General features: G+C 35.8%; 1 protein-coding gene and 1 pseudogene across 3 annotated transcripts in view; one reads left to right on the plus strand and one right to left on the minus strand.

The window, feature by feature from the left end:
- The window catches only part of MDN1 (midasin AAA ATPase 1), a 142,597-nt gene that overhangs the window by 22,458 nt on the left and 95,973 nt on the right, over positions 1-24,166 (plus strand). For 2 of the 3 annotated variants that reach the window (XM_015600356.2, XM_006926304.3), the window contains exons 6-17: positions 1,121-1,363; positions 1,602-1,733; positions 4,401-4,504; positions 5,967-6,081; positions 9,654-9,847; positions 10,477-10,558; positions 13,979-14,074; positions 15,436-15,548; positions 16,737-16,885; positions 17,465-17,525; positions 22,621-22,832; positions 23,412-23,515. In XM_015600356.2, the coding sequence (XP_015455842.1) occupies positions 1,121-1,363; positions 1,602-1,733; positions 4,401-4,504; positions 5,967-6,081; positions 9,654-9,847; positions 10,477-10,558; positions 13,979-14,074; positions 15,436-15,548; positions 16,737-16,885; positions 17,465-17,525; positions 22,621-22,832; positions 23,412-23,515 (1,605 nt within the window). The remainder of the gene's footprint in view (positions 1-1,120; positions 1,364-1,601; positions 1,734-4,400; positions 4,505-5,966; positions 6,082-9,653; positions 9,848-10,476; positions 10,559-13,978; positions 14,075-15,435; positions 15,549-16,736; positions 16,886-17,464; positions 17,526-22,620; positions 22,833-23,411; positions 23,516-24,166) is intronic. The other variant, XM_025042707.1, reaches the window with a different exon arrangement.
- On the minus strand, positions 21,844-21,959 carry LOC112474921 (annotated as a pseudogene).

The raw sequence follows: 24,166 nt of genomic DNA on the forward strand, positions 1-24,166 counted from the left end.
GTTGGGTAGTAGTGGGGCACTGGGGCAGAGTACAGAATAGTATTATGGCCCAGCTGGCCTACTAAATTGTTGAGAAAAACTTCAGAAATTTCAAGAACTTCCAGGGCTAAATCTCATTTTGTCTTCACATATCTTTAGGAGACTAGTCATGGTTGAGAAGTTACTATTCCTTAAAAGTTAATAATTACTTCATTTTTGCAAGAGGTCATTTTTCCTTTGTTATATTAGATGCATTATTATTTAAAAATTTTAAAGATTGTGGTAAAGTGCACATAACATTTACTATCTTAAACATTTTTAAGTGTACACTTAAGTGGTGTTAAGTATATTCACATTGTTGCACAAACTCCAGAACCTTTTCATCTTGCAAAACTGAAACTACCCATTAAACATATTGGATGCATTATTATTTTTAACTTTTAGTTATGGAAAATGTCACAGAGTCCAAAGTAGAAACAATAGTGTAATGAACTCCCATCTGCAGTAATTATAAATTTGTGATCAGTTATGTTTCATTTATATTTCTGCATACTTTCTCTACATCATATTATTTTGAAAGCAGCTCCTAGATATCACATCATTTCATATCTAAATATTTTAATGTGCATTTATATATGTATATGTAAAAGAAAAGCACTTAAAAAAATGACCCCAGTACTCTCTATTATACCTGAAAAAATTTTAGTAATTTTATAATATAAAATATACTTTTAGTGTCCACCTTTACCTGATTGTCCCAGAAATATATTGTGTGCATTTTTGATCTTAGATATGAAATCCAAAAATATAGTGAGAGGAAGGAAAATAAAAATTCAGTTGTGGTTTGCTCCCACCCCTTGTATGTCAGTTTTTTGGCTTATTAAACTTTGGGAGACTTTTTCTTAAATTTATTACCAAATTCTACCCTGCTCCCCACCCCAGGGCAGAAGGTGAGGGGAAGAAAGGAAAAAAGTCAGATTCTTACTTTGGATAACATACCTATTATAGTTCTGGTACTACTAATTATTGGCAGAGGTTTTTGTAAAGGTCGGTGGAAGTGTTGTAGAAATTTAATTAACCTGTGCCCTTTGGAGGAAGAACTCTTCTTGACATGTCTTTTATTTCTAACTTGCCTCCTTAGGCTAATAATAGGAGTTCTTCTCATGAACAGGAGCTGGCCTTTAGGTCTTATGTGCTGGTTGAGTCAGTCTGCAAAAATCTTCAGACCCTGGCTATGGCAGTGGCGTCTCAGAATGCTGTGTTGTTGGAAGGACCAATAGGATGTGGCAAAACTTCCTTAGTTGAACATTTAGCTGCAATGACAGGTAGAAGAAAACCTCATCAGCTTCTCAAAGTCCAGCTTGGAGATCAGACTGACAGTAAGGTAATTAAGAAATGGCAAAGTTTGGTGGGTTAGCATACTTGTAAATACTTGCATGAAAGTATTGTTTTTGCTAAGGGATTATGAGAATAGTTATTGATCTTCCCCATAACTGATGACCGAGCTGTAAATACCTCAAGTGCCTGCTTATATCCTTATAGAAGTTTAATGGAATTAATTAAAAGATATAGCATTGACACCTCAGTTATGTGATTTGAATAATTACTTCTTCTTTCTGCAGATGCTGTTGGGAATGTATCGCTGCACAGATGTCCCAGGAGAGTTTGTGTGGCAGCCTGGCACCCTGACACAAGCAGCCACAAAGGGACAGTGGATCCTTCTGGAGGATATTGACTATGCCCCCTTAGATGTGGTGTGTCATTTTGCTAATTACTAACTAATTTCCTGTCTTTGAAGAGCATTTTGATTCTAGGGATGATTAAACAACATAGATATTTGATTACAGAGCAAACCAAGAAGCTCATTCATGGTTACCCACCTAATCTGATTTGGTCTTGGATTATTTGGCTGGTCTCTTGTTTTATAGAAAATCGATAAAATTCTGCTTGTACTGTTTACTTTAGTAGTTGAATATGTGACCAGTTTCATAGTAGTTTTTTCTTCCTTTAGTTGATTATGTGGCCAGTTTCACAGCCTTTCCAAGAATAGGCCTGGTGGGAAGCATCTTACTCATGTTACAGAAAAACCGACAACTTTGAGACCCTACTTCCCAGCTATGGCATCTGTAGAGCAGTGGGCTGAGGACAGATAAAGGAAGAGATGATATAATAAGAGCATATTTGTCTTTGTTCCATTAATAAAATATATTGGATGTTTATTTTTATTTTTTAAAATGTCACTTTTCCATGTGTATAAAATTTCTCTGTGTTCTGTGTAAAGTATGACCAAAAAATATATTGCAGGATGAAAAAATTCTTACTTTGGGCAGATTTTTCTGAGATTGGTTTTAATTTTAATGTGAACCTTAAAGGTACCTGCATATGGACTTTCCCCTCTTAGATATGGGAATAATAGGGGGGAGGTGGGAGGAAGGAGAGAGAATATTTAGGGAGATATGAAAAGAAAGAAGTGGCTATAAATAATTGTTTATGATGATTTTAGAGTCTAATGAAGTAAAGATGAAATGGAGTTATTGGCCCAGACAGGGCCTCACAGTTTGATCACCATATTCTAGGGTCTTAATGCTCAGTTTTATATGTCTGGAAACTCAGTTTGTTCAATAAGCACAGAGCGAGGGCTGACTACTACCTATGGCATTTAAAAATAAAACTGAATTTTAAACCACCGAGACAATTTAAAAGTTTTTGATGAGTTTTTTTCCCTTTCTGGTGTTCTCTTTCCTGGGCATATTTTTCAGAATATGCCCGGAAGTCAGGGTACCCTAAAGTCATTAAGATTATGCGTCTTCAAATTAGAGCCAAAGAAGATAGAGGAACATAAGGGATATCCTATTCATGCCATGGGAGCCTAGGGATTTAACCGATAGCTAAATACATTCTCTGATGACTAAGGCCAGATTCTGACAATTCTGTCTTGGTATCCCTCTTGCAATGTCTGATAAACATCAAGAACTTCCTGTACTTTCCATTTTGTGCAGACCATTCCCCTTCTATTAATACATTTGTTTCCACAGGGTATGTTGTTCAATTGATAATATTTAAACTTAATTATCATTATAGTGAAGTTGTATTTACTTAAAAACATACCCGGATCCCTTGGTTATTATTTTGTTGTTTTCAGAACTTTTCAACTAATATTTTAAGGTAGCTTTTCCAGATTTCATTCAGGATGAGTTTCTTTAGTTTCAAGTTTTGGAATTATCTTCGAGTTGCTCCTATATTACTTTGGGCTTTCCTTTCAGCTCCTAGCCATGTGTAAGAAAATGATGCTTAATAAAGTTAGAGCCCTCTTTCTTAGCTTTTTCTTTTCAAACTCTATAAGCTCATGTTCCCTCGTCCACACTATATGTCTTGTCCACACTTTTTTCGAAAAATCTCTACTTGGATGTTCTTTAGCCAGTGGAAGTTCAAGATGTCCAAAAATGGAACTTACCTGTTCTGCCACACAGTTACCAAGCCAGAAGTTTGTTGTCTCCTTTTTCTAGTTTCTCATTCAGTTAGTCTTACATTGTTTAGCACTTTTTCCTCATCTCTTTATTCTCCTTTCTCCTATCCCACTCCTTAGCACAAGGCTTCTTATTTTTGTCTCTTTGTCTTTCTGTCTAGCTATTTTGCCTGTTATGTGACTAGTGTCCTTTTTCACCTTTCTCTCCAAGTTAGCTTCTTTTATCTTCCATATAGTTGCACAATTGATTTTCTAAAATAAAAAATGCAATATTTTCCCCAGGTGAAAATCCTCTTAATTTTCCATGAAAAATTTCAAACTCCTTAGTTCAGCACAGGAGACCTTTTATCATTTATTTCTAAGTCTTGTATTTTTCCACTACTACATATGCACATTGTGCCCCAACCATAACAGAATTCTCTCATGCCATACTCTTAGGCATATACATTAATTCATTTGAATATTTTGCCTGGAGTATATGTGCCATTTCTCTCCCACCAAACCTGGCTAATTTCTGCTCATACTTTAAGATTCAGTGAATGTCATTATCTCTTGGATGGCTTCACTGCCCTGCTTCTAAATCACTACCTTCTGATTTACAGCCACCCTCTATCTTCACACATCACTTTGTACATCCTTGAGGTCACATTGGTCATGCTGCATGGTGCTGTGCTATTTCCCATCAGATGTTAGGCTTTAAAGCCTCAGTCATGTCTGGATTTTTAGTGTCTTGCTTGATTCTGGTCCATAGTAGGCACTCTGTGAATATTAAATGAATAAATTGTTCTTCTGCAGTGTAGATGGCTCCGACTTTGCCACCTGCCTTTTGACCCCAAGTTCATGCTATGAGATCTGGGGTTTCCTTTAATGGTGTGTTCACTATTTGGAGAGAGAGTCGTTTTGTTTTTTGTTACTTCTGTCTGAATAGCTTTATCAGTGGGTTTTTGTGATTTAGGTTTCTGTGCTGATCCCTCTCTTGGAGAATGGAGAGCTCTTGATTCCTGGCCAAGGAGACTGTCTGAAAGTGGCTCCTGGATTTCAGTTCTTTGCAACCAGGAGGTATGTCTTACTAACATTTCTATTCCCAGTGTGGAGCCTCTAGAGTCACTAGAGTATGAGTCCAAAATTCATGGAATAGAGTTCTCTGGGCCCACTTTAAGCAAGATTAGTTGGAACTGATGACAGATCCAATCTTCTCATTTCTGACTATTTTTAATGTAGATAATTAATTTAGAGAACAACATGTTTTTTTCCCTTACTTAAAAATTTTTTATCTTGTTTAAAAATTTTTTATCTTGTTTTCAAAAATAATCAGAGATGAGCTGTTGTCAGATAGCCTTGAGTTTGAGTCCTGACTCTTTGTAGCTCGTGTGTACCTTGCTTATCTGGTTATTATAGGGCTAATAATACTTTACAACTTGATATAACTCATAAAGATTAATTGAAATTACTCACATTGAAGACCTGTCACATAGTAAGTGCGCAGCTAATGGCTAGCCATGATGATGGTAATGATGATAACATGTAGATTTAAGCAGTTAAAAATTAATTGAATATAAACATCAACAAAGGAATAAAACCTAAGCAAACTTAGTATGTGTTTCTGTCTATATTTTTCATAACATGGAAGCAGTATTTTATTTCCTACTGCTTGTCTATACCTGTACAGCTTCTCTAAGGTCTTAAAATGCCCAGAAAAAAGTATTTAGTTATTATATTATAGTTTACTATACCTCAGTGAACATTCTCAGTGAACATTCACTGTCACATGGAATATGGAGCTAATCTAACAGTTCTCAAGAAGTACCTTGCGAGGTCCTATTAATTTTACTAGACCCTGATTTTATTCACAGAGATAGTGAAGTTCCTTCCTGCTAGGCACATTTTTCAGAAAGTCTTGGGACATCACAGAAAGATGTCAGACACATTTGAATTCAGTTCCTGACTCTGCCATTTGTAGTCATAGTTGAGCAAGCAAGGTACATTATTTTTCTCTTTCCTCACGTATAGAAGAAAAGAAGGGCACGTGCAATCCTCTCAGGACAGTTGTTCTGAGGATTAAATCAAATGGCTTAGGTGTAGGCATGTAGCTTGTCCAGAGTGTATGTTTAATGGATATCTCTTCTCTTCTGGAAATTTTTATTATTTTGGGGGTGCTCTAGTTATTGGTAATAAGCAGTAAACTTATTTTTAATGCAATGGGCCTTTTTCTTTCCTGAATTTATGGCTTAAGGAAGAGAAATGTGTTGTTGAGACCAAAGAACCTAATAGAATCATTTGCAATGATTTGAAAATGACTTGGCTAAACCTTTATTACTCTTCCTTAGGAAGAGTCAAATTTGGGTCAATTGTGGCAGCTTTCTGTTTGTCATCTGGCCCATAAGCCCACCATAGTAGTATCTAGCACCAGAAAGGATGTGAGTTTTTTTCACATGGGAGATAATGTCTAGCAAGGGTTAACCAGAGCCATAATTCAAGTTTAAAATTGGAAGTTTTATGTGACTCTTATTTTGAAATACAGACTCTTGAGCACTGGAGGAAATTGGTATCGACCACTGAATAGTCATGCTACTCTGCTAGATAAATATTGGACCAAAGTTCACCTGGATAACATGGATAAGACAGAATTGAATGAGGTATGTGGTTATTAGAAAGAAAATATCGGTGGTCTTCTTTTTTATTATTAAAAGTTTCAGGCCTACATGTAAATAGATGAAACAGTATAATGAATCCCCAAAATACTCATCCACCTAAATTTACAGTTAATGTGCAACATTTTACTATATTAACTTCATCTAGTATTTTTTATTGACTAATATATTTGAAAACAAATCCCATAACATTTTATCTCCAAATATTTTCATGAATCTCTAAAAATTTAAGGGCATTTCCATATAAAACCACAATAACATTTATTATACTCAGTAAAATGAACAGTAATTCCTCAGTACCATTTAAATCTCAGACCATATTTGTTGCCTCAGTTGTTCCCAAAGGATCTTTTTACTAAGTTGATTTGTAACTAATAACTTTTACACTCAGCAACTTAATGCACATTTTGATCTGGATATTAACAAAAATTGAGATTAATTATTTAATAGATTTTATACATTGATTCACTTTGTAGTATCACTGGTTACCCTCAATTACTAAGAGATATACTTCACTTTACTCTGCTAACCCTTCACCTCCTTTTGTATCCACTGCCTTACTTGGCAGGTTTCCCATTTCCTAACTCTTCATCTTGGAGAGTAGCAAATAAAGCATTGTCAGTGATTATTCAGGCATGGCGGGGAGTGCTTTGTCCTTTATTAGTGTAAATGTTTAGATAAATAAGTGACATAAGACAGTCTTTTCAAATATTTTATCCAGCATTTTAGGTGTTTATTAGCAGAGGAGTTTTCAGGGTATCTAGTTCACCATATTACTGCAAAAAACTTACTCGTTTAATCTCTGAGAAGTCTTGCCTTGCCAGTGTGATATTATAATTCTGTAGCCTATTTTGCACTTGTGAGTTTCTTATCTGTGTATTTCTGTGTCTGATATGTCTGTCTTTTTCCATCTCGCTGCCCTCAACTATAAGCTCTTCCAGCAACTTACTCACCTTTGTGTCCCCACAATCCACTCAATGCCTGGCACTTCATAAACTTGTATTGCTCTGTCACATTGCAGCTTTTGCTTTTGCAATGGTAAACATTTAAATATTTGATTTTCAGACTTCAATTCCAGTCTGTTCTTTAAAAAAGAAGACTAAAGTTTACATTTAGGTATGGGAATTGAGAGAATGCGAAGAACATTTGATAACTACTCTTTTCTTACTTACTGTATTCTATACTTGAAATACAAGCTAAAGCTCATCTTTTCTATTCCTGTCATAAACAGCATTGAGTCATTCTGCTTACAGGAAGTGCAACAGGAGCATTCACCTCCTCACTTAAATGATGTATGTCATATTTAGATAGTTGACTTTGAGAAGCTCACTTGTTATTTTTAAGCTTCTGGACTTGCTAATAAATCCTAATAACACTGTCCTGAATAAATGACTGAAGGCTGAAACCCTCATGTGTATTACTTTAGGAAATAAAATAATCTCTTATGCTGACTTCATAGGGAACAAAAGGAACTACATTTCTGTAACTGCCAACCTGAGTCATCCTGTGCTTAGAAAGATTGTTTTTGACTTTTTGATGAAATATCAAATTATACTGTAAAAAATGAGCTGTTTATGTAATGCTGGTCTCATACCTAGTAAGTGCCGGAAACTCACCCCAGGCAGTTTCTCAAACCTTGTCTCCCTCGTACACCTTGCATGTGTTAAGTGCTGGTGTCTTAGATGGCCCGCTTTCTCTGCTGGCAGTGCCCGCTCACAACCACTGATGACCTCTGCCAGGTGCATCTCTTGTGCTGTGAAATCTTCCTCGATCTCCCTAACAGAATTGACCACAATTACCCTTTGTGCTGCAAATTTGTTTTGCTTGCATTATCTGCTTCTTAAGCCAGATGGAGTTTCTTAAGGTGGGGCGCCATTCCTTATTTGTTTGTTTCCTTATCCCTGGAACAGTGCCTCATATAAAGTAGATACTTAATAAATGCTTATCAAAAGAATGACTCTCCAGAATGCATATCAGATTGATAAGAGAGCCATATCATGTCAGATTAGTTTATTAAGTGATACTATATTTAAATTTTTTTAATTTATGGTAGTAAAAGATATTTTTTGGCTAAGGTAGAAAATGACTGGTTAGTGGGTACTTATAAATCTTTTCTATTCAGAACTTTTTTCCCAAGTAGCTGAGTTTTTACCAACGTGTTAAGCTTGACAAAGTTTTTTTCAAATAAAAATAGCTCTTTTTCACCCTGATCATAAATATACATACTCATATAGTGGAATTACTACTGAGCATTAAAAAGGAGTGAACTGCTAATGCATGCAGTAATGTCAAGATGAATCACAAGAACATGCTGATGAGAGAACCTGAACTACGTACTCTATCCTATTTGATTCCATATATATGACAGAATTAAAAGCAAAATCATGTGGATTGGAATCAGATTCATGATTCCCAGGGGCAGGGGTATGCGGGGAAGGGATTGATTACAAAAAGGGCATGAGGGAACATTTTGTTTTAGGGGTGATAGAAATAGTCTGTATTTTGTTCGTGGTGACCAAGGTCATAAGTATATGGCCAATTTTATAAGTGTTCCCTCTGTACATAAAAATGTATATTCTGTATTTGAAAGATCTACGTGTGTATTTAGTAAATTGAATTTTAAAATTTTGTTTTCTGTCCTTATTTAATTTTTAATTCATCTGAAATATATTTTCAGCAATATTTGTTGTAAAATCCTCCAGTAAAAAAGGTATGAAGAAATAAAATCTGTTAGATCTACCACTTGAGATGACAGAGGTTTTAGTTCGTTATCTTTCTAAATATGTAGGCATTACATACTTAATATATACAAAGTTTGTGGCTATTTCACTTATAAATTGGAAACACAATATATTTCTTTTCAGGCTAACTTAAATGTACTGGATGGTAACATTTCTAATATATATATGATGTTTTCTTCTCAAATAGACTTGACTGAACAATTCCATGTCATAAAACATTGGAACCAATATTATGAGCACCAAGTATTATACTGCAGAAAATCTACATAGTTATTGAAGTGAATAAAAGGAGATCTTTCGCTTTTTAAATTCTGTCTGCTTTTTAAAGATCCTCTGCTTTTTTTAGTACTTAACATAGCTCCTTTTACTGCGATCTGCTTTTAAAAGGTTATTTTTACTTTTCTCATTAACTGCTTCTAATTTGCTTTTGACTGAGAAATGACATAATGAATCTTACTAGAATCGTTTTTATAATTAGAGTAAATATCACCTGCAGGATTCTTCAGTGAGTAAATTCCTGGGACTTGGATGTATATGTTGCTTGGAGATCCTTTTCCCCTCTGGCTTCTATACCCTAAGCTCTGGTAGTTACAGATGGGGAGATTGCTGGATAGCCGAGTTCTTGGTGGAGAAGAAGTCATGGTCTTTGGGGAATGGGCTGTGTATAAGGGCAGAAGTTCTTACACTTGGTAAAGATGACAGATTTTATAGAGAAATACATTTTTTTTTGTTGACTAGTGTCAGGAGCAGTTTACATGTGCTTTTAAAAATCACTACATCTGCTACTAATTTTTCTTTTTTTTTCGTTCCTGTCAGGTTCTTCAAAACAGATACCCCAGCCTATTGGCAGCAACTGATCACCTCCTAGACATTTACATCCAGCTTACTGGAGAGAAACATCACTGTCAGAGTGATAGTTCCATTGGATATGAACAGGCACCTCAAGAAATTTCAGAAGCCAGAAGAGAAAATAAAAGACTGTGCCTTGAGGGAAGAGAATTGTCTCTAAGGTACTGGACTAAACACTTTTTTGAATCGATATTTTTAAAACTTCCCTCAAAATTTCTTACCAACTGAACCTGAATGCTTATGAGAGGTCAGGGTTGAGATTAGACTTCTAGGCTGCTTCATGATGTCAGACCCCTTTTTCAGATCTGTAATTACTGGTTAGGAAGACTTTTAAAGGTAACATTATTTTCACTTTAAAAATAACTTTTAAAGCGAAAGCTGGGAATAGTTACTGATGTAGTTTTTCACTGGATGTCCCTTTATGACACCTCTGGTATTCAATAAGACCCTTAGATTTTGCCGTGTATAGTGAGTTCGGTTCCTTTTCTCTCCATTCTCCATGGTTGACTTGGCCTTTGAGGAGTTTTTTCTGAGAGTTGCTCCCCTATCCTGATAACCTTGTCTGGCATGTATGGGAGAGAAATGATGATAGATCACTTCCTGGTAGGGGTAGGGACTAGTACCACTCACTTATTTTTAACCCTGACACTATTTATCTTCACATTGTCAGAAAAAAGGAGAGACTCCTGTGTCAGGTATTCTCAGACTGAAGTGGAAACTCTGATGCCTTTGCTGTCATTAGCCTGTGGTTTTTATTTGTTGGGTTTTTTTTGTTTGTTTGTTTTTTAAGGGATCTACTGAATTGGTGTAATAGGATTGCCCATAGCTTTGACAGTCTGTCTTCATCTGCATCATTAAATATTTTTCAAGAGGTAAGATATAGTCGTCTTGCTTGTTTTCTCTATGCCCTATCAGGCTATTGATTTCCTTTGTGATTTTCTGTCTTTCAGCTGCTGTCAGAGTTTTTCTTTTGTGTGAATATTGTTTGTTATCCTTAGCTAGTTGAAACCAAACTAATGTTGCCTTGAAACTAATTGGTCATAATAAACACTTTGTGGTCTTTGAAACAGTTTACTACTTAATTAAGTATAGTTTGAGATAGTGAAACAGGTACTGAAATTAAAGGAAAAAATGAAAAAAAAAAATCTCCCAGGTGATAGTTATAAAATATAAAGTGTTTTTAAAATGTTTAAGTTTATTCCTATATATAATTTCTTAATCTTTTTGATAGATTTGTATTTCTTTGCTTACCTCAGTAGGGCCTTTAATTTTAGTCCAGAGAAATTTATGTGCTAGTTACAAAGTATAGCTTTGTATGCTGGGCTTGGGAAAAAAATGTGTTGTGTGGGAAGGAAGCCCTATTGAATTACAGCTCTGCCATATTCAATAAGAACAAAGAGAAATCTGTTCCCTCCTATTAAAAATAGAAGTGGTACTGCCTGAAGATCTCTGGTCTCTTAAAACATTGACCAATATTGATTATAAATAAATTGTTCTTGTTTCTGTTAGCTGGGACTGAGGAGAGAATAGTGACCCAGTTTGGTTTGCAATATTTCTTTGTATTTGGTAAAGTTACTTGGAGTAGAATGAAACCTCATTTGGAGAGCATACTGTAGCTCAGCGGAACCCTGAAGTACTGTGTACTAGTCCTTTTATCTCGTTCTTCTCTCCAATGAACTCTTCTTCCTATTCTTCTACATTTCTCCTTTTCTTCCTATTCTTTCTTATAGGCAACTTCTTTTGTACTTTTAAAATAAAACTGTGACATGATAGGATTTCTCTTATTTTCTTTAGTCTCTATTTTAGAATGTTATTGTGTGTGTATATAAAATTACTTTATTGAGATATAATTCACTTATTAAAAAATTCATTCTTTTCAAGTGTATAATTCATTATATGTATATACCACATTTTGTTTATCCATTGGTTGATGGATATTTGGGTTTTCACCTTTTGGCTATTGTGAATAATGCTGTTGTGAACATTTGTATACAAATATTGTATTAGTATAGAAGCAATGTATATGTACTGTTCAAAGTGGGAAAATATAGGAAGGCAAAATGATAAAGTGAAAATATTCTCCTATCCAGGGATTCCCCGGCACTGTTAAGATTTTAGTGTAGCTCTTTTCAGATCTTTTCTATGTGTATAGGCTTAAGAACTCTTAACTGTATCAGAGTCTCCCTTTTAAAGATACTCTACTACCTTTTTGAAGAGAACAGGCCAGTGTTTTGCAAAATGATCCACTTTCTGGCGTTATCTGGTTGCTTTTTTTTGGCTCTGACACCAACTAGTATTCTCCAGTTAAATCCAATTCTTAAACTGACTGCTTAGAGTTAGTGTAGACCTTCTAAGTTCAAGAACTCAGTCCTTCACAAGACTGCCCTTATTTCACACTCCAGCTGTAAGTCTTGGGGGCCACACCCACACTTGTGACCTACCAGCTGTAAATTCAGGGCTTCCCACAAGCTCCTCAGGTTTAGTAATCGACTCACAGAACTCATTGAAAGCACCGTACAGTACAGGTTACAGTTGTAATATAAAAGATATAACTCAGGAACAGTCAAATGGGAGAGATGCATTGGGCAAGGTCTCAAGGGTCCCAAGGGTCCCAAGGGTCCCAAGAGCTTCTGTTCTTGTGAAGTCAGGGTGTGCCACTTTTCCAGTAAATCAGTATGTCCACCACCCAGGAAGCGCTCCAGGCTTTAGATATCCAACGTTTTATTGAGCTCTTATTATGTCATTGGCCATCAGAGTGATCTCAGTCTCCAGCCCCTCACTGTTCCCCAAAGGTTGCAGGTGGAGCTGAAAGTTTCAACCCTCCAGTCAGTGCCTAGTCTTTCTGGCATTGCCAGCCCCACCCTTACATTGAGGGCCGATTCTGGAGTCAGTTTATTTAGCATAATAAACTCTGGTATGGTCCAGAGGGACCCTAGTGAATAACAAAAGACACTCCTCACTCTTGGCAATTCCAAGGATATTTGAAGCTCTGTACCAGGAATTGAAGACAAAGACCAAATAAACCCTCTCTCTCTTTTTTAAATGCTTATGTGAATTTTATTGACATACTTGGTGGCAGAACCAGATACAGTCAGCTCTCACTTAACGTTGTTGATAGGTTCTTGGAAACTGCAACTTTAAGCCAAACGAGGTAATAACAAAACCAGTTTTACCATAGATTAATTGATATAAACAAGAATTAAGTTCATACAGCATATTTCTGGTCACAAAACTTTTAAATAAAGACCCCAGACACTTCTAACATTAAATGAAATAAATGTGAGCTGTACGTATATTTAAGAAAGATTAATAAAAGCAATTAAGACAATTATTTTCCATTTCAGGGTTGAGGGTGGCCAGAGCTGCCCCCAGCAGCTAAGGGCACAAAATGGGACCCAACACTGGACAGGCCGCCTTTCCCTCACAGGGTACACCCACACCTAAACCCACACTCACTCACACTGAGATAACTTAGACATGTCAACTTAGACATGGGATGTGAGAGGAACCCAGAGTACCTGGAGAAAACTCCACACACACAGAGGTGTAATGTGCAAACCACACATACTGTGGCCTCAGCCAAGAATCAATTATTTTTTCTCATCAACATCATAATGAAAAGATATTGAATAAAATGATGTTACTTGAAGACTTCCTATATATTCTTTGTTTTGCCACATTCATGGTATTTTTTTCCTTGTTATTTTCTCTCTTGTTCATGTAAATAGAAGTTTAACAAAATACTAGAGGTGTTCACATTCAACTTTTTTAAGGTAGAATCCATTTTTGGTGGTGATACGTATATTCCATTACATCAGAAGACACATACATGGTTGACCTATCAGTAGTTGCTAAGATTGAGCACTCGATTATAGTAATGGCACGTCATTACTTTATTGCACGTGAAGTTTCCCTTTATAGCTAAAAAGTCATCTTTTGGTTTTACTTCTACCATCTGAGAGTCAGTTTCCTCACAAACCATATGCCTGATGATTAACACTAATTGCTATTTTTGCCTGAATTTCGGATTTGCAAAGGTGGGGTTTTTTGGTTTGTTTCTAATTAACCAGTATTTTGATAGTAAAGCCTTCATTCACCTTTGTGTTCTGCCTCTATTATGGTAAGTAAGGTCCTAGAGTTTAGGGTTGGTACCTTATTTGTATCTCCCTGGTCTTGCAGAAATTTTCCTGCTGGATTTTATGTTCCTTCCTTTCATGACTAAGATAGTGATGCTCTGTTATTAATGTACTATTTAAAAAATCATTCGGCATTGACTTTGGTTATTTTAATAGGCTTTGGACTGTTTCACAGCAATGCTTTCTAAGCATGCAAACAAACTGAAATTGGCAGAAGTCATTGGAAGCAAATTGAACATTTCCAAGAAAAAGGTATATAGTGCTATTTTTATTTCCCCGTTCAAAGGAAACTAAGATGTTTAGCTTACTTGCTGATTTTTGGTCCTTACCTGGAACAGCTTTTGCAGTAACTGCCTCCTCTGTCAAAGTTGGTAGTTTCATTGCTGCCTGTCATGGACATAATGTTCTCACTATTTCCTAAATAAGTAGTTCTCTATGTGTTCCACATTTTTAAAGTGAGCTTCCTAGTATCCTGTATCACATGCATGCCTTATTCTCCAGCATTTTAATGAGCATATTATTCTGTAGGTTGTGGACTCAGACTGGAACTGTGTCTTAGTAACACCTTTGTAGTTTTATGCACAATTAAATTTTTTCCAACTTTTTTATTAATATCTTCAAGTGTCAGAAAAGTTGAGAAAAGAATAGTACCAATGAACACCTGTATACCTACTACTTAGGTTCATTGCTGACATTGTTAATACTTCACTATTCTTGTTTTATATCATAATGTATATTTTTGGAGGAGAGAAGCTTTCATCAACAGTGTTGATAACTGGAGAAATGCCAGGGGCCCATCTTAGGGCGGATAGATATCTGACATTCTTATATGAATAATGGTAAAGAAAAGCTTTATGTCAGGAACGGAAATAGTTATAAGCGTTCCTTCAGCTTCTGAAACTATTGGTATGGTTTTGGTTGCTAGTAACAGGATACCTACTAAAAGGAGCTTAATAAATTTGTTAATTATAGTAGGCAAGAGAAGTGAAACTACAATGATTGGCTTGGACTGATCAGTATCCGTCCCCTTTGGCTGAAGAGGGGTTCACCTCCCCTGTGCACTTTTTCCCTTTTATTGTTGCCCAAACCTGAACAAAATCTGGGTTATTTGGGTTAGGGACAAGGATAAGAGAGGAATGCCAGTTGGATAGATGTCCTGGAGCATCTGTCACAGCTTCTCTTTCTGCTTTGGCTATAGTTAAATGTACCATGGTTTATTCAAGTTACTGTTTCCTGTAGCATGTTGGAAATTTAAAGAAGAGGGAAGCATAGCTGAAGAAAAGTTACTTTGATTTTTTTTTCTTATCTTTTAGGACTAGAGTTTGTGTTAACTGTCTGTTGGGATATGTCAATGTATTCACTTTAGAAATAGGTAGATATCTAAATAGGCTTATTTGAATGAATGTAAAGTACTATTACAGGGAAACATAATGCTTTTAAAAACATTAGAAATTTGGAAAATTAAAAAAGTAAAAGCTAACTCTCCTACCTTTGGAAATACATAGTGCCTCTTAGTAAAGGCTAATTAGAGGGGCAGAATAAGCCTCATGGATGAGAAAATGTTTGAAGAGTATACAGAATATTATTCAGGTAAAATCTTTCCTCTCCCATAGGCTGAATTCTTCTGTCAACTTTATAAACCAGAAATTGTGATTAATGAGCTAGATGTGCAAGTGGGTCGAGTGCGACTTCTACGGAAACAAAGTGAGGCTTTCCACGTACAGAGGTAAATAGCATTCTAAACTAATCTGAGAACTGTGGAGTTAGGAACTTTATAGAAGGTCTAATCCGGCCCCTTTGAGCAAAACACATGTCTGAGCTGTGATCTTTTTAGTGTTCGAGGATGGTAAGGAGCAGTGTTTTTCCAAAGTATGTTCTGTGAAACTAGATATTAATAGATGAAGGAGGTGATGTGGGTCATTAGAGACTTGGGTGTAGCAAAGACGTATCTGATTTATTCGTGGTAGCATGTTTAGCAAAGTAAGCCTCATGTGGAAGCCAGGCGAGGTCCTAACATTAGTTTATTAATTCCTTGAAGCCTGGAATTCTGAGATTTAGCTACCATTTATTAAATACTTACTATATATGCCTAACATTGTGCTAAGTGCTTTGTATATGTTTTCTCATGTAGCGATTATAAACTATGAATTAACATATTAGTGTTATAGGGCTGCCATAACAAATTAACTATAAATTAGTGGCCTAAAACAACAGATATTTATTCTGTCACAGTTTTGGATCCTGTAAGTCTGAAATCAAGGTGTCGGCAGAGCCACATTCCCTCTGAAGGGCTCTTACCTATTCTCGGCTCCCAGCAATCTTTGGTGTTCCTTGCCTTGTAGCTCCATTACTCCAGTCTGTCTCTATTGTTATATGATCTCCTTCCTTGTGTGTGTTTCTAAATCTCTCTCTTCATATAGAAGGACACCAGTCATTGGATTTCAGGCTCACTCTTAAATCTAGTATGATAAGATTTTAACTTTATTATATTCGCAAATGCCCTCTTTCCAAATAAGGTCACATTCACAGGTTCTGGGTAGACATGAATTTTTAGGGGAAGACTATTCAACCCACTACAGCTTGTAACTCTTATTATTCCAAGTTTACAGGTGAGGAAACTTAGGCTTAGAGAGGTTAAGTCATTTTCTCAAGGTGACATAACTAGTACAGATAATGTCTTACCTTACTGGTGTTTTGAATTTCCAGAGCCTGGTAAAGTACCAGATGTGTACTTTAGTGTTTGTAGAATGAATGAATTCTGCGAGTCATATGTTGTAAGGACATCTGTTATCACATGAAGATAGTTACTCTGTGTTGTCTTTCTTGTTTGTTGAATCTGGAAAATCTGGTTGCTCAAAGCAACACTAAGAGGCTTGCAGCCTGCTTCTCTAACTGCTTACTTTCCCTTTCCCAGGGAGAAGCTCACTTTTGCTGCTACAAGGCCATCCTCTGTTCTTATTGAACAGCTCGCAATGTGCGTTAGCAAAGGGGAACCCGTATTGCTGGTAGGGGAGACTGGGACTGGCAAAACCTCTACTGTCCAGTACTTGGCTCATGTTACAGGTAATTCCTAGGGTGATTTTTTTTTTTTTTTTTAAATAAAGTCCAAAGAACATTGGCATTTAAAAAGTTCCACTCCCTTTCCCTGGAAATAACCACTGTTAACGATTGGTACCGAATTTTTTAGTTCTAATCTGTGGTCTGCAAATACATTTACATACAGATTTGGTTTTATTTGGAAACAAATGGGATTATGTTCTATGTATTGCATTTAGTTAAGCAAATTGGAAATCTTTAAAAACAGAACTGCCTCATTTCTATTCTAATGGCTAAATAATACCCACATTGGATATTTATTTAATTCTAATTTATAGACATTGATTTACTGAAGGATTTTTGTTGTTGTTTTCAGTTATCTGATACTAGAGCAGTAATATACAGTAAATCTTGTAATACCTCTCTAGGTTAGGTGAAATTTTTGAATGAGTAAGATACTTGAAAGTAAAATGAAAGGATCAGAGGAAATGCACATTTAAAGATTTGCCCTGTGCCCATGTCTGCACATCCTTAAGGATCATCATACTGGGTATTTTCAGTCTGTAAATTTTTGAAATGACCATTTTGCTCTTTTTTTTCTCAAAGGCCACCGTTTGCGGGTTGTCAATATGAATCAACAGAGTGACACTGCAGACTTGCTTGGAGGGTAAGTGCATTTTAAAATTTTTTTCTTGTTATTTTGTATTCACAGTTTGAGGTATGAAATACTATTCTCCTACAAAGCTCAAAATTAGCCTTGGGAAAATGTTCAAAGACTTTCACCCTACCCCCAACTCCTACAGGGTGTTTATTAGAATTTGAGGAGCTTTTGGGTATATAAATGATTCTCTTCATTTTAAAAAACACAAGTGCCTTGCTCTCAAAGATCCTGCTGGAAGAGGAAGGAAAATAAAGACAAGTATGTAATCAACTAATATTTGTGTGTATAATTGTTTATCTAAAGGATTTGTTCTTGTTTGTCACACTACCTTGAACTAGATTCTCCCAAAGTTCATTTACCTTTGAAACATTAAGTAGCTCTCTACTTGGTTAAATGTTGCTTATGGGACTCCACCGAGGTCATTAAAATGTTATTCTGCCTTGGTGTTTTTGAATATGTTAGTTTCATGAAAAATTTTAGTTTTTGCTGAAGGCTGTAGAACTGGTAGATGCTACTGCATACCTTATTTTGAGCAATACTAGAACCTGTCCTGTTAACTCTGAATAATTGCTTTAAAAAGTCCTTAAAGGCATAAAATAATAAAATTTATTGTGTTTTTTTTTCTTTATGGCATCCGATAGAAAGCTCTTTATTTATCTCTTTTTTTGAAGACCACATTATGCTGCGGCAGTATTTTTATTTTCACTCTTGTCTCATATCCCTCCTTGCTCTGGGCATAGTGCTAATTTGGAGTCCTGCTTCGATTGGAGCTTTTTCGTTTCTTACCTTCCCAACCCATTATTTATGTTCTGCTCTACACATATCATTAATTATGTACCTAATTAACGCTTTTAAATTCATATTCTGTCTTAAAATTAATTAGCTGAGGCTTACCGCTCCTACTCTTAATTCTGCTTTCACTTTATTTTTCCCCAATGATCTTTCTACTTTGTTATTTTACTTCTGTTCAATTAATTGACATTTAATTCCCCCATTCCCTCATTGAGATTCCTGAGAACATGTTCTTAGTATACATGGAATTTTTTATTTAACTAGGCATATCTATCCTGTGTATTTCTCACTATTCTATATGTGTCTTCAGTAATAGCCTACTGTTAAGTATTCCTAACACAAATGGCATTAGTCTCATACTAACTGAGCATGGACTGGGTCTGTCTCTTCTAAGAATTTATAGTGTTTTCGCCTGTCACACACTGCACGTTTGTGGGGAGCCTGGTGCTAAACTATTTGTAGACGACCTGCCTATGGGTTGGTGTTTCCTACATAACAGAGCAGCTCCCTCACTGCAATCTACTGAAAATCAGTCTTTGACACAGGGTTTGTAAAATTTAAATTATTAAAAAAAAAAGAATTTATAGTGTTATGTTAGCCATCGCAAGTAGTTTTAAATGTAACAAGTACACAGGAGACCATTTGTGGCCTGACGCAGTTGATAATACAAAAGGTTGGAATCAGTATGATAACTGGAATTTTGTTTTGGTGTCAATTTGTTGAAAAGAATAAATAGCCAAGTTTTCTTCTCAGTGGGTTAGCATCAGTTATCAAAAGAAAACTTACATGTACTTCAGTTTTTGTATGATTGGAAGTATACTTTGCTTTCTATACTTCTGTATTATTGGAAAGTGGTATGAATCAAATCTTTTAATATATAACATTGTGATGCATAGATCACTGCCTTAAGAATCTTTGTGTATAAAATGGTAAGACCAAAAATGATTTTAAAAAGGGAGTGGAAAAACAAAATTTAGGAGTAGTCAGGGAGATGAGATAGAGAAGGGGATGTGTGGTTAGTTTCATCTGTTCTATAATGTTCTATAACTTAGACATTCTGCATGTATGAAATACGATGGTTAAAATTAATAAAAAATTTATAGACCTAATTAATCTAGTTGCAAATCTGTTCTTTAAATTTATTTTTAAAAAATTATTAAAAATAAAGACACCTTATAAAAGTAAGGTCTGAAAGTTCATTATACTCTTACATTACATTACTACAGATTGCCTTCTGATCTTTGTTAGTGTACATACCTCCTTGTTTTTTGATGAGTGTTAGTATGGTGTGTCTTTTTCCTTCGTTTTATTATTAACTCATTTTTGTCATATTTAAAGTATGTTTCTGGTAGGCCGCACATAGACCTTCAAATTAACTTTGAGCAGAGATCTAAACCAAATTTCAGCAGAGTTGGGGCTGGAGAGAGCTTATGAGACTATGAAAAAGAGTAGAGGACACAGAGGACTTAGATGAAGCAGATAAAGTCATTCCAGAAAGAGGAAATCTAGCACAAATTGGCAAAATGCAGAGCATGGTTTCACAGTACTGACCATGGGGGAAGGTGACTGGGAGGGGCAACCTCTGCAGGAAAAGGAGATGCATAGAGAAGGGGAAGGGACCCTTGAAGAAGTTAGCAATGAAGGAAAGAAAAACATGGGAGGAAAATTAAAGATCTCATAGAACTAGAAATAAAACAGCCAACCCCCTTCCTCCTCCTCCTCCTTATTACCCAAGGGAAGATCCATAAAGGAAACTGCACCAGAGAGAGCAGGGCAGAAGTGCATGCTTACAAACTCAGAATCCTGACCCCAAGATGAAGAGACTTGTCCATCATTTCAGTTATGCAGCATGTACTGTTTTATGTTGCTTTTATACTTCATGTTCTTTCTCATATTATCTTATAATGTTAGAGAGTCATTTTCCTTTGTTTTAGCCATTTTCAAATGAACTGTTATATCCAGCCTCACTGTATGTAGCAGGTAGAACCTGAGTTACTCCACCCCCCGGCCTTTAGGTTGCTCCTATGGCATCTTTTCTCTGCAGAAGATACTTTGGAAACCCTGCCCTGTAATGGTTTATAGTTTGAGACACCAACTCTACCAGGTGTCAGGTTGGTTCCCATTGAGTATTCATGTTACATAGTTCATTTTGTTTTTTGTTTTTTCTTTTGTGAAATTTATGTATTCCTGCTCATTTTTTAGTCACTGGAAACATGTTGACTTAACTGTTTCAGCCACTATGCTCAGTGTTAAATGAATAAACTTTTAAGAAACTCAGTCTAATTCGAAATATTAAGCAGCTTCTTTCATGAATTCAGTAGACCAAGCTAATTAATAATGGTGATAATTAGAACAGCTAACTCTTACATGGCACTCAGTTGAGTCCTTTATCTGTGTTAACTCATTTGGCCTTCTTAACTACTGTGAAGCACAGACTGATAATTATTCTCATTTTACACATGAGAGATTTAAAGGACACAAGGATTAAGTACTTTGTTCAAGGTAATGGCTGGTCCATGATTTGAACCCAGGCAGTCTTTCTTGAGCACTGTGTCCTTATTCATTACTTTGCTCCTTCAGTTAGCTTTGAATTCTGTTTATATTATTATCTTTAAGACTAGCAATTTTATTTAAATAAAGTGTATTTTGTTGACTTTCTCACCACTTCTACTGTTGTCATTCTAGTTCATCTTCTGCCTGGTCCAGTGCATAGATCTCTTCATCTTTGCTTCTGCTCCTAACCTTCCTATAGTATGTCTTCCATTTAGTAGTTACAGTCAGACTTTTAAAGTATAATCACATCACATCATTCTCTTTCTCAAATCCCCCCAGTGACTTCTCAGTCCATTTAGAATATAATTCAAAGACTTTATTTTGGCCTGGGAGGCCCTTCATAATCTGGCACTGGCATTTCTCTGACATAATATCTTTCCTTTAGCTCTGCTGCTGAGCTCTAGCCACACTCTCCTTGATTAAGTTGCAAGCTGCAAAGAGGCAGGACCTTGTAGGTCTTGTTTACTTGGTGCCTAAGACATGACAGGTGCTCAGTAAATTTTTGGTGAATAAATGGAGTAAAGAAATGACTTTACTAATGTGTTAGTGTTTACTAGTAAGTAAAACTGAGTATGAAGTTCTCATACTTTTTCTTTCTGGAATCAGACTCTTCCATAAATCTTTAGTATCAGGGCATTGGGTTTTACTCATCTCATTGTTCCTCCCTCAGAGGCCAATGAGTAAATAGTATCCATAAGTTCTCTGGGCTTGACTTCTGAAACATATTTGGGTATCATTTCATTTCTCAGCTTAAATTATTTTTCTTGGAAATAAAATTTATGCAATTATCCTTGAATTGTAGTATTTAATATCTTAGGCTACGGAAAATTATGTACTTGAGATTTTCTTAGAACAGTTAATGCTGCTTGGGCAACTTGTATTTTAGCTAGAGCAGTATTTCTCAACTCTTTTCATTATTAACTTGCTCCTACGAACTTTTTTTTTATAGCTTAATTTTTTTAAAATTTATTATTATTTATGCCTACAGCACCTGGTCGTCCTAGGTGGTCTCCCATCCAAGTCCTAACCAGGCCCGACCCTGCTTAGCTTCCAAGATCAGTCATCGGGCTTGTTCAGGGTGGCATGGCCATAGACTAATTTTTTTTTTTTTTAATTAAAGAAATTATTTTAAATTTTTTTCCCCATCTACCGCTCCCTTCTCTCTTCCCCTCTACCCTTTGCAACAAACTTTAAATTAAAATTTAAACCAGAGAAATTAAATGCTAAGGAATAAGAGAGAATCTAAATACTATGAAATAAAAAGTTGAGCTTTGGAGGGTCACAGACTATTGTAATAGCTAAGATTTTTTTGGCCCTCTCCATCCCCCAATATTTATGTTTTTGGGATATCCTTCCCCCCTCAATTGAGAAAGCATGAACTGAGTTTACTTTGCATAACTAAATCAATTTCAGATGTTGTAGTTTTTCCTAAAATATTCTGAAAACATTTTGGTCAATCTTAAAATATGTTTTATCGTTAAGTCATACACATGATTTTATTTAAACATGTTAGTAAAATAAAAGACATGCCTTTCAGTGCCCAACTAAGAATTTCAAATTTTTTTCATAATGTCGTTTATCTAATACTAATTTTTACCTTTTGTATAGGCCCTTCAAACACTTGCTGTGGAAAGAGAGGGGGATCTGATTTCGATTAAATCAAAGCTTAGACTTATTCCTGTTTTCTAAGGCATGCTTTCTAATTTTTATTAGCTTCAGAAGTTTGTGAATCACATTTGTCATTTTTTTTTTCCAGCTACAAACCAGTGGCCCATAAGCTTATTTGGCTACCCTTACGGGAGGCATTTGAGGAACTCTTTGCCCAGACGTTTTCCAAGAAGCAAAACTTTACATTCTTGGGCCACATTCAGACTTGTTACAGGCAGAAACGGTGGCACGATCTCCTCAGACTAATGCAACATGTGCACAAGTCGGCTATCAACAAAGATGGAAAAGAGAGCGAAACTGGTAAGAATGCAACCCAGACTGCTAGTGTAGGAGGGTGTGAGCCTGGGGCTCAGCAGAATTAGGAGAAGATTTTGAGGAAAGAATGAAGCAGTACAAATTGGAACTTTCTAGGACTTAGGGCAAAGATGACTGATTTTGAAGTATTGTTGCTCCGTGCTTCCAGGCCTGCTTTCCATAAGAACAAATAGTTGGTGATGTTGTTGTACAAGTACCAGTTAGTGGTCAGTCAGTTATATTTTCTTAGAAAAATAGGTTATTTCCAAAAACCCAGATTCTACATCTAAGGGGCTTTTGGTATCTTAGTTACCATCTCTGTGCTTCTTCATTTATAAAACGGAAATAAGAGTACCTACTTCAAAGGGTTGTTGTGAGGGATAAAACAGTTTACTAATACATATACATATGCACATAAATGAACTGATTAGTAACTAGCACATAGTTAGCAAGTGTTTGGACTTATTTTTTTACATTTCTGTCTAAAATGTTTGATTTTTCTGTAGATTAATTGTATGTTTGTTGTGTAAGTTATATATATTACAACTCAAAATGTGTTAAATTCCTGTTTTTATTCTTTTCTAGGGTTACTCCTAAAAGAGAAATGGGAAACATTTGGTCTTAGACTCAACCATGCCCAACAGCAGATGAAAATGACTGAAAATGCCCTATTATTTGCATTTGTAGAGGTATTTTACCTTAGTTATTTATGTTAAAAAACTGTTGATTCAATGCAAAATGCAAGTTTTGGACAGGCTTCTATTTTATATGCTCTTCATGTTGAGATTTTTAGTGCTTGCTGTTTAAGATTTAATAAACAATGAAATAATTTTGGGGAGATAGATTTTGAAAATATTCTTTATGGAAATTATAAAGTCTTGATAAGCACTATTTTTATTTTTAAAGAGGGCAGTTGAGGACAACTAGTGAACTCTTTATTGTTTCCTCCTACATGTACGCTTTCTCTCTCTCCCTATTTCTCTCTCTCCCTCCCTCCTCCTCCTCTTTCTGTGTGTGTGTGTGTGTGTGTGTGTGTTTGCAATGGCTGGAACCTCTAATTCAACATGATTGGTGGTTGTGGTGGAGGTGGAGGTGGTAATGGACATCGTGTGTGTGTGTGTGTGTGTGTGTGTATGTACACGTGTGAGCGTGCTCGTGTGCACAGCAGTGAGCAAGCAAGCTAAATGGGTCCATTTACTTCAGGCCTCATATTTGATTCCAGTGCATGGGTAGCTCTACAGTTTTCTTTACTATGACCCTGTGGGAAGGATCAGCCTAATTAAATGTTCATGACCTAAGCTTTTAAAATTTTTATTTTAAAGAATTGTTTCTGTGCCAAT

Source organism: Pteropus alecto, unplaced genomic scaffold (genome assembly GCF_000325575.1).
Source record: "Pteropus alecto unplaced genomic scaffold, ASM32557v1 scaffold7, whole genome shotgun sequence".
Taxonomy (NCBI): Eukaryota; Metazoa; Chordata; class Mammalia; order Chiroptera; family Pteropodidae; genus Pteropus; species Pteropus alecto.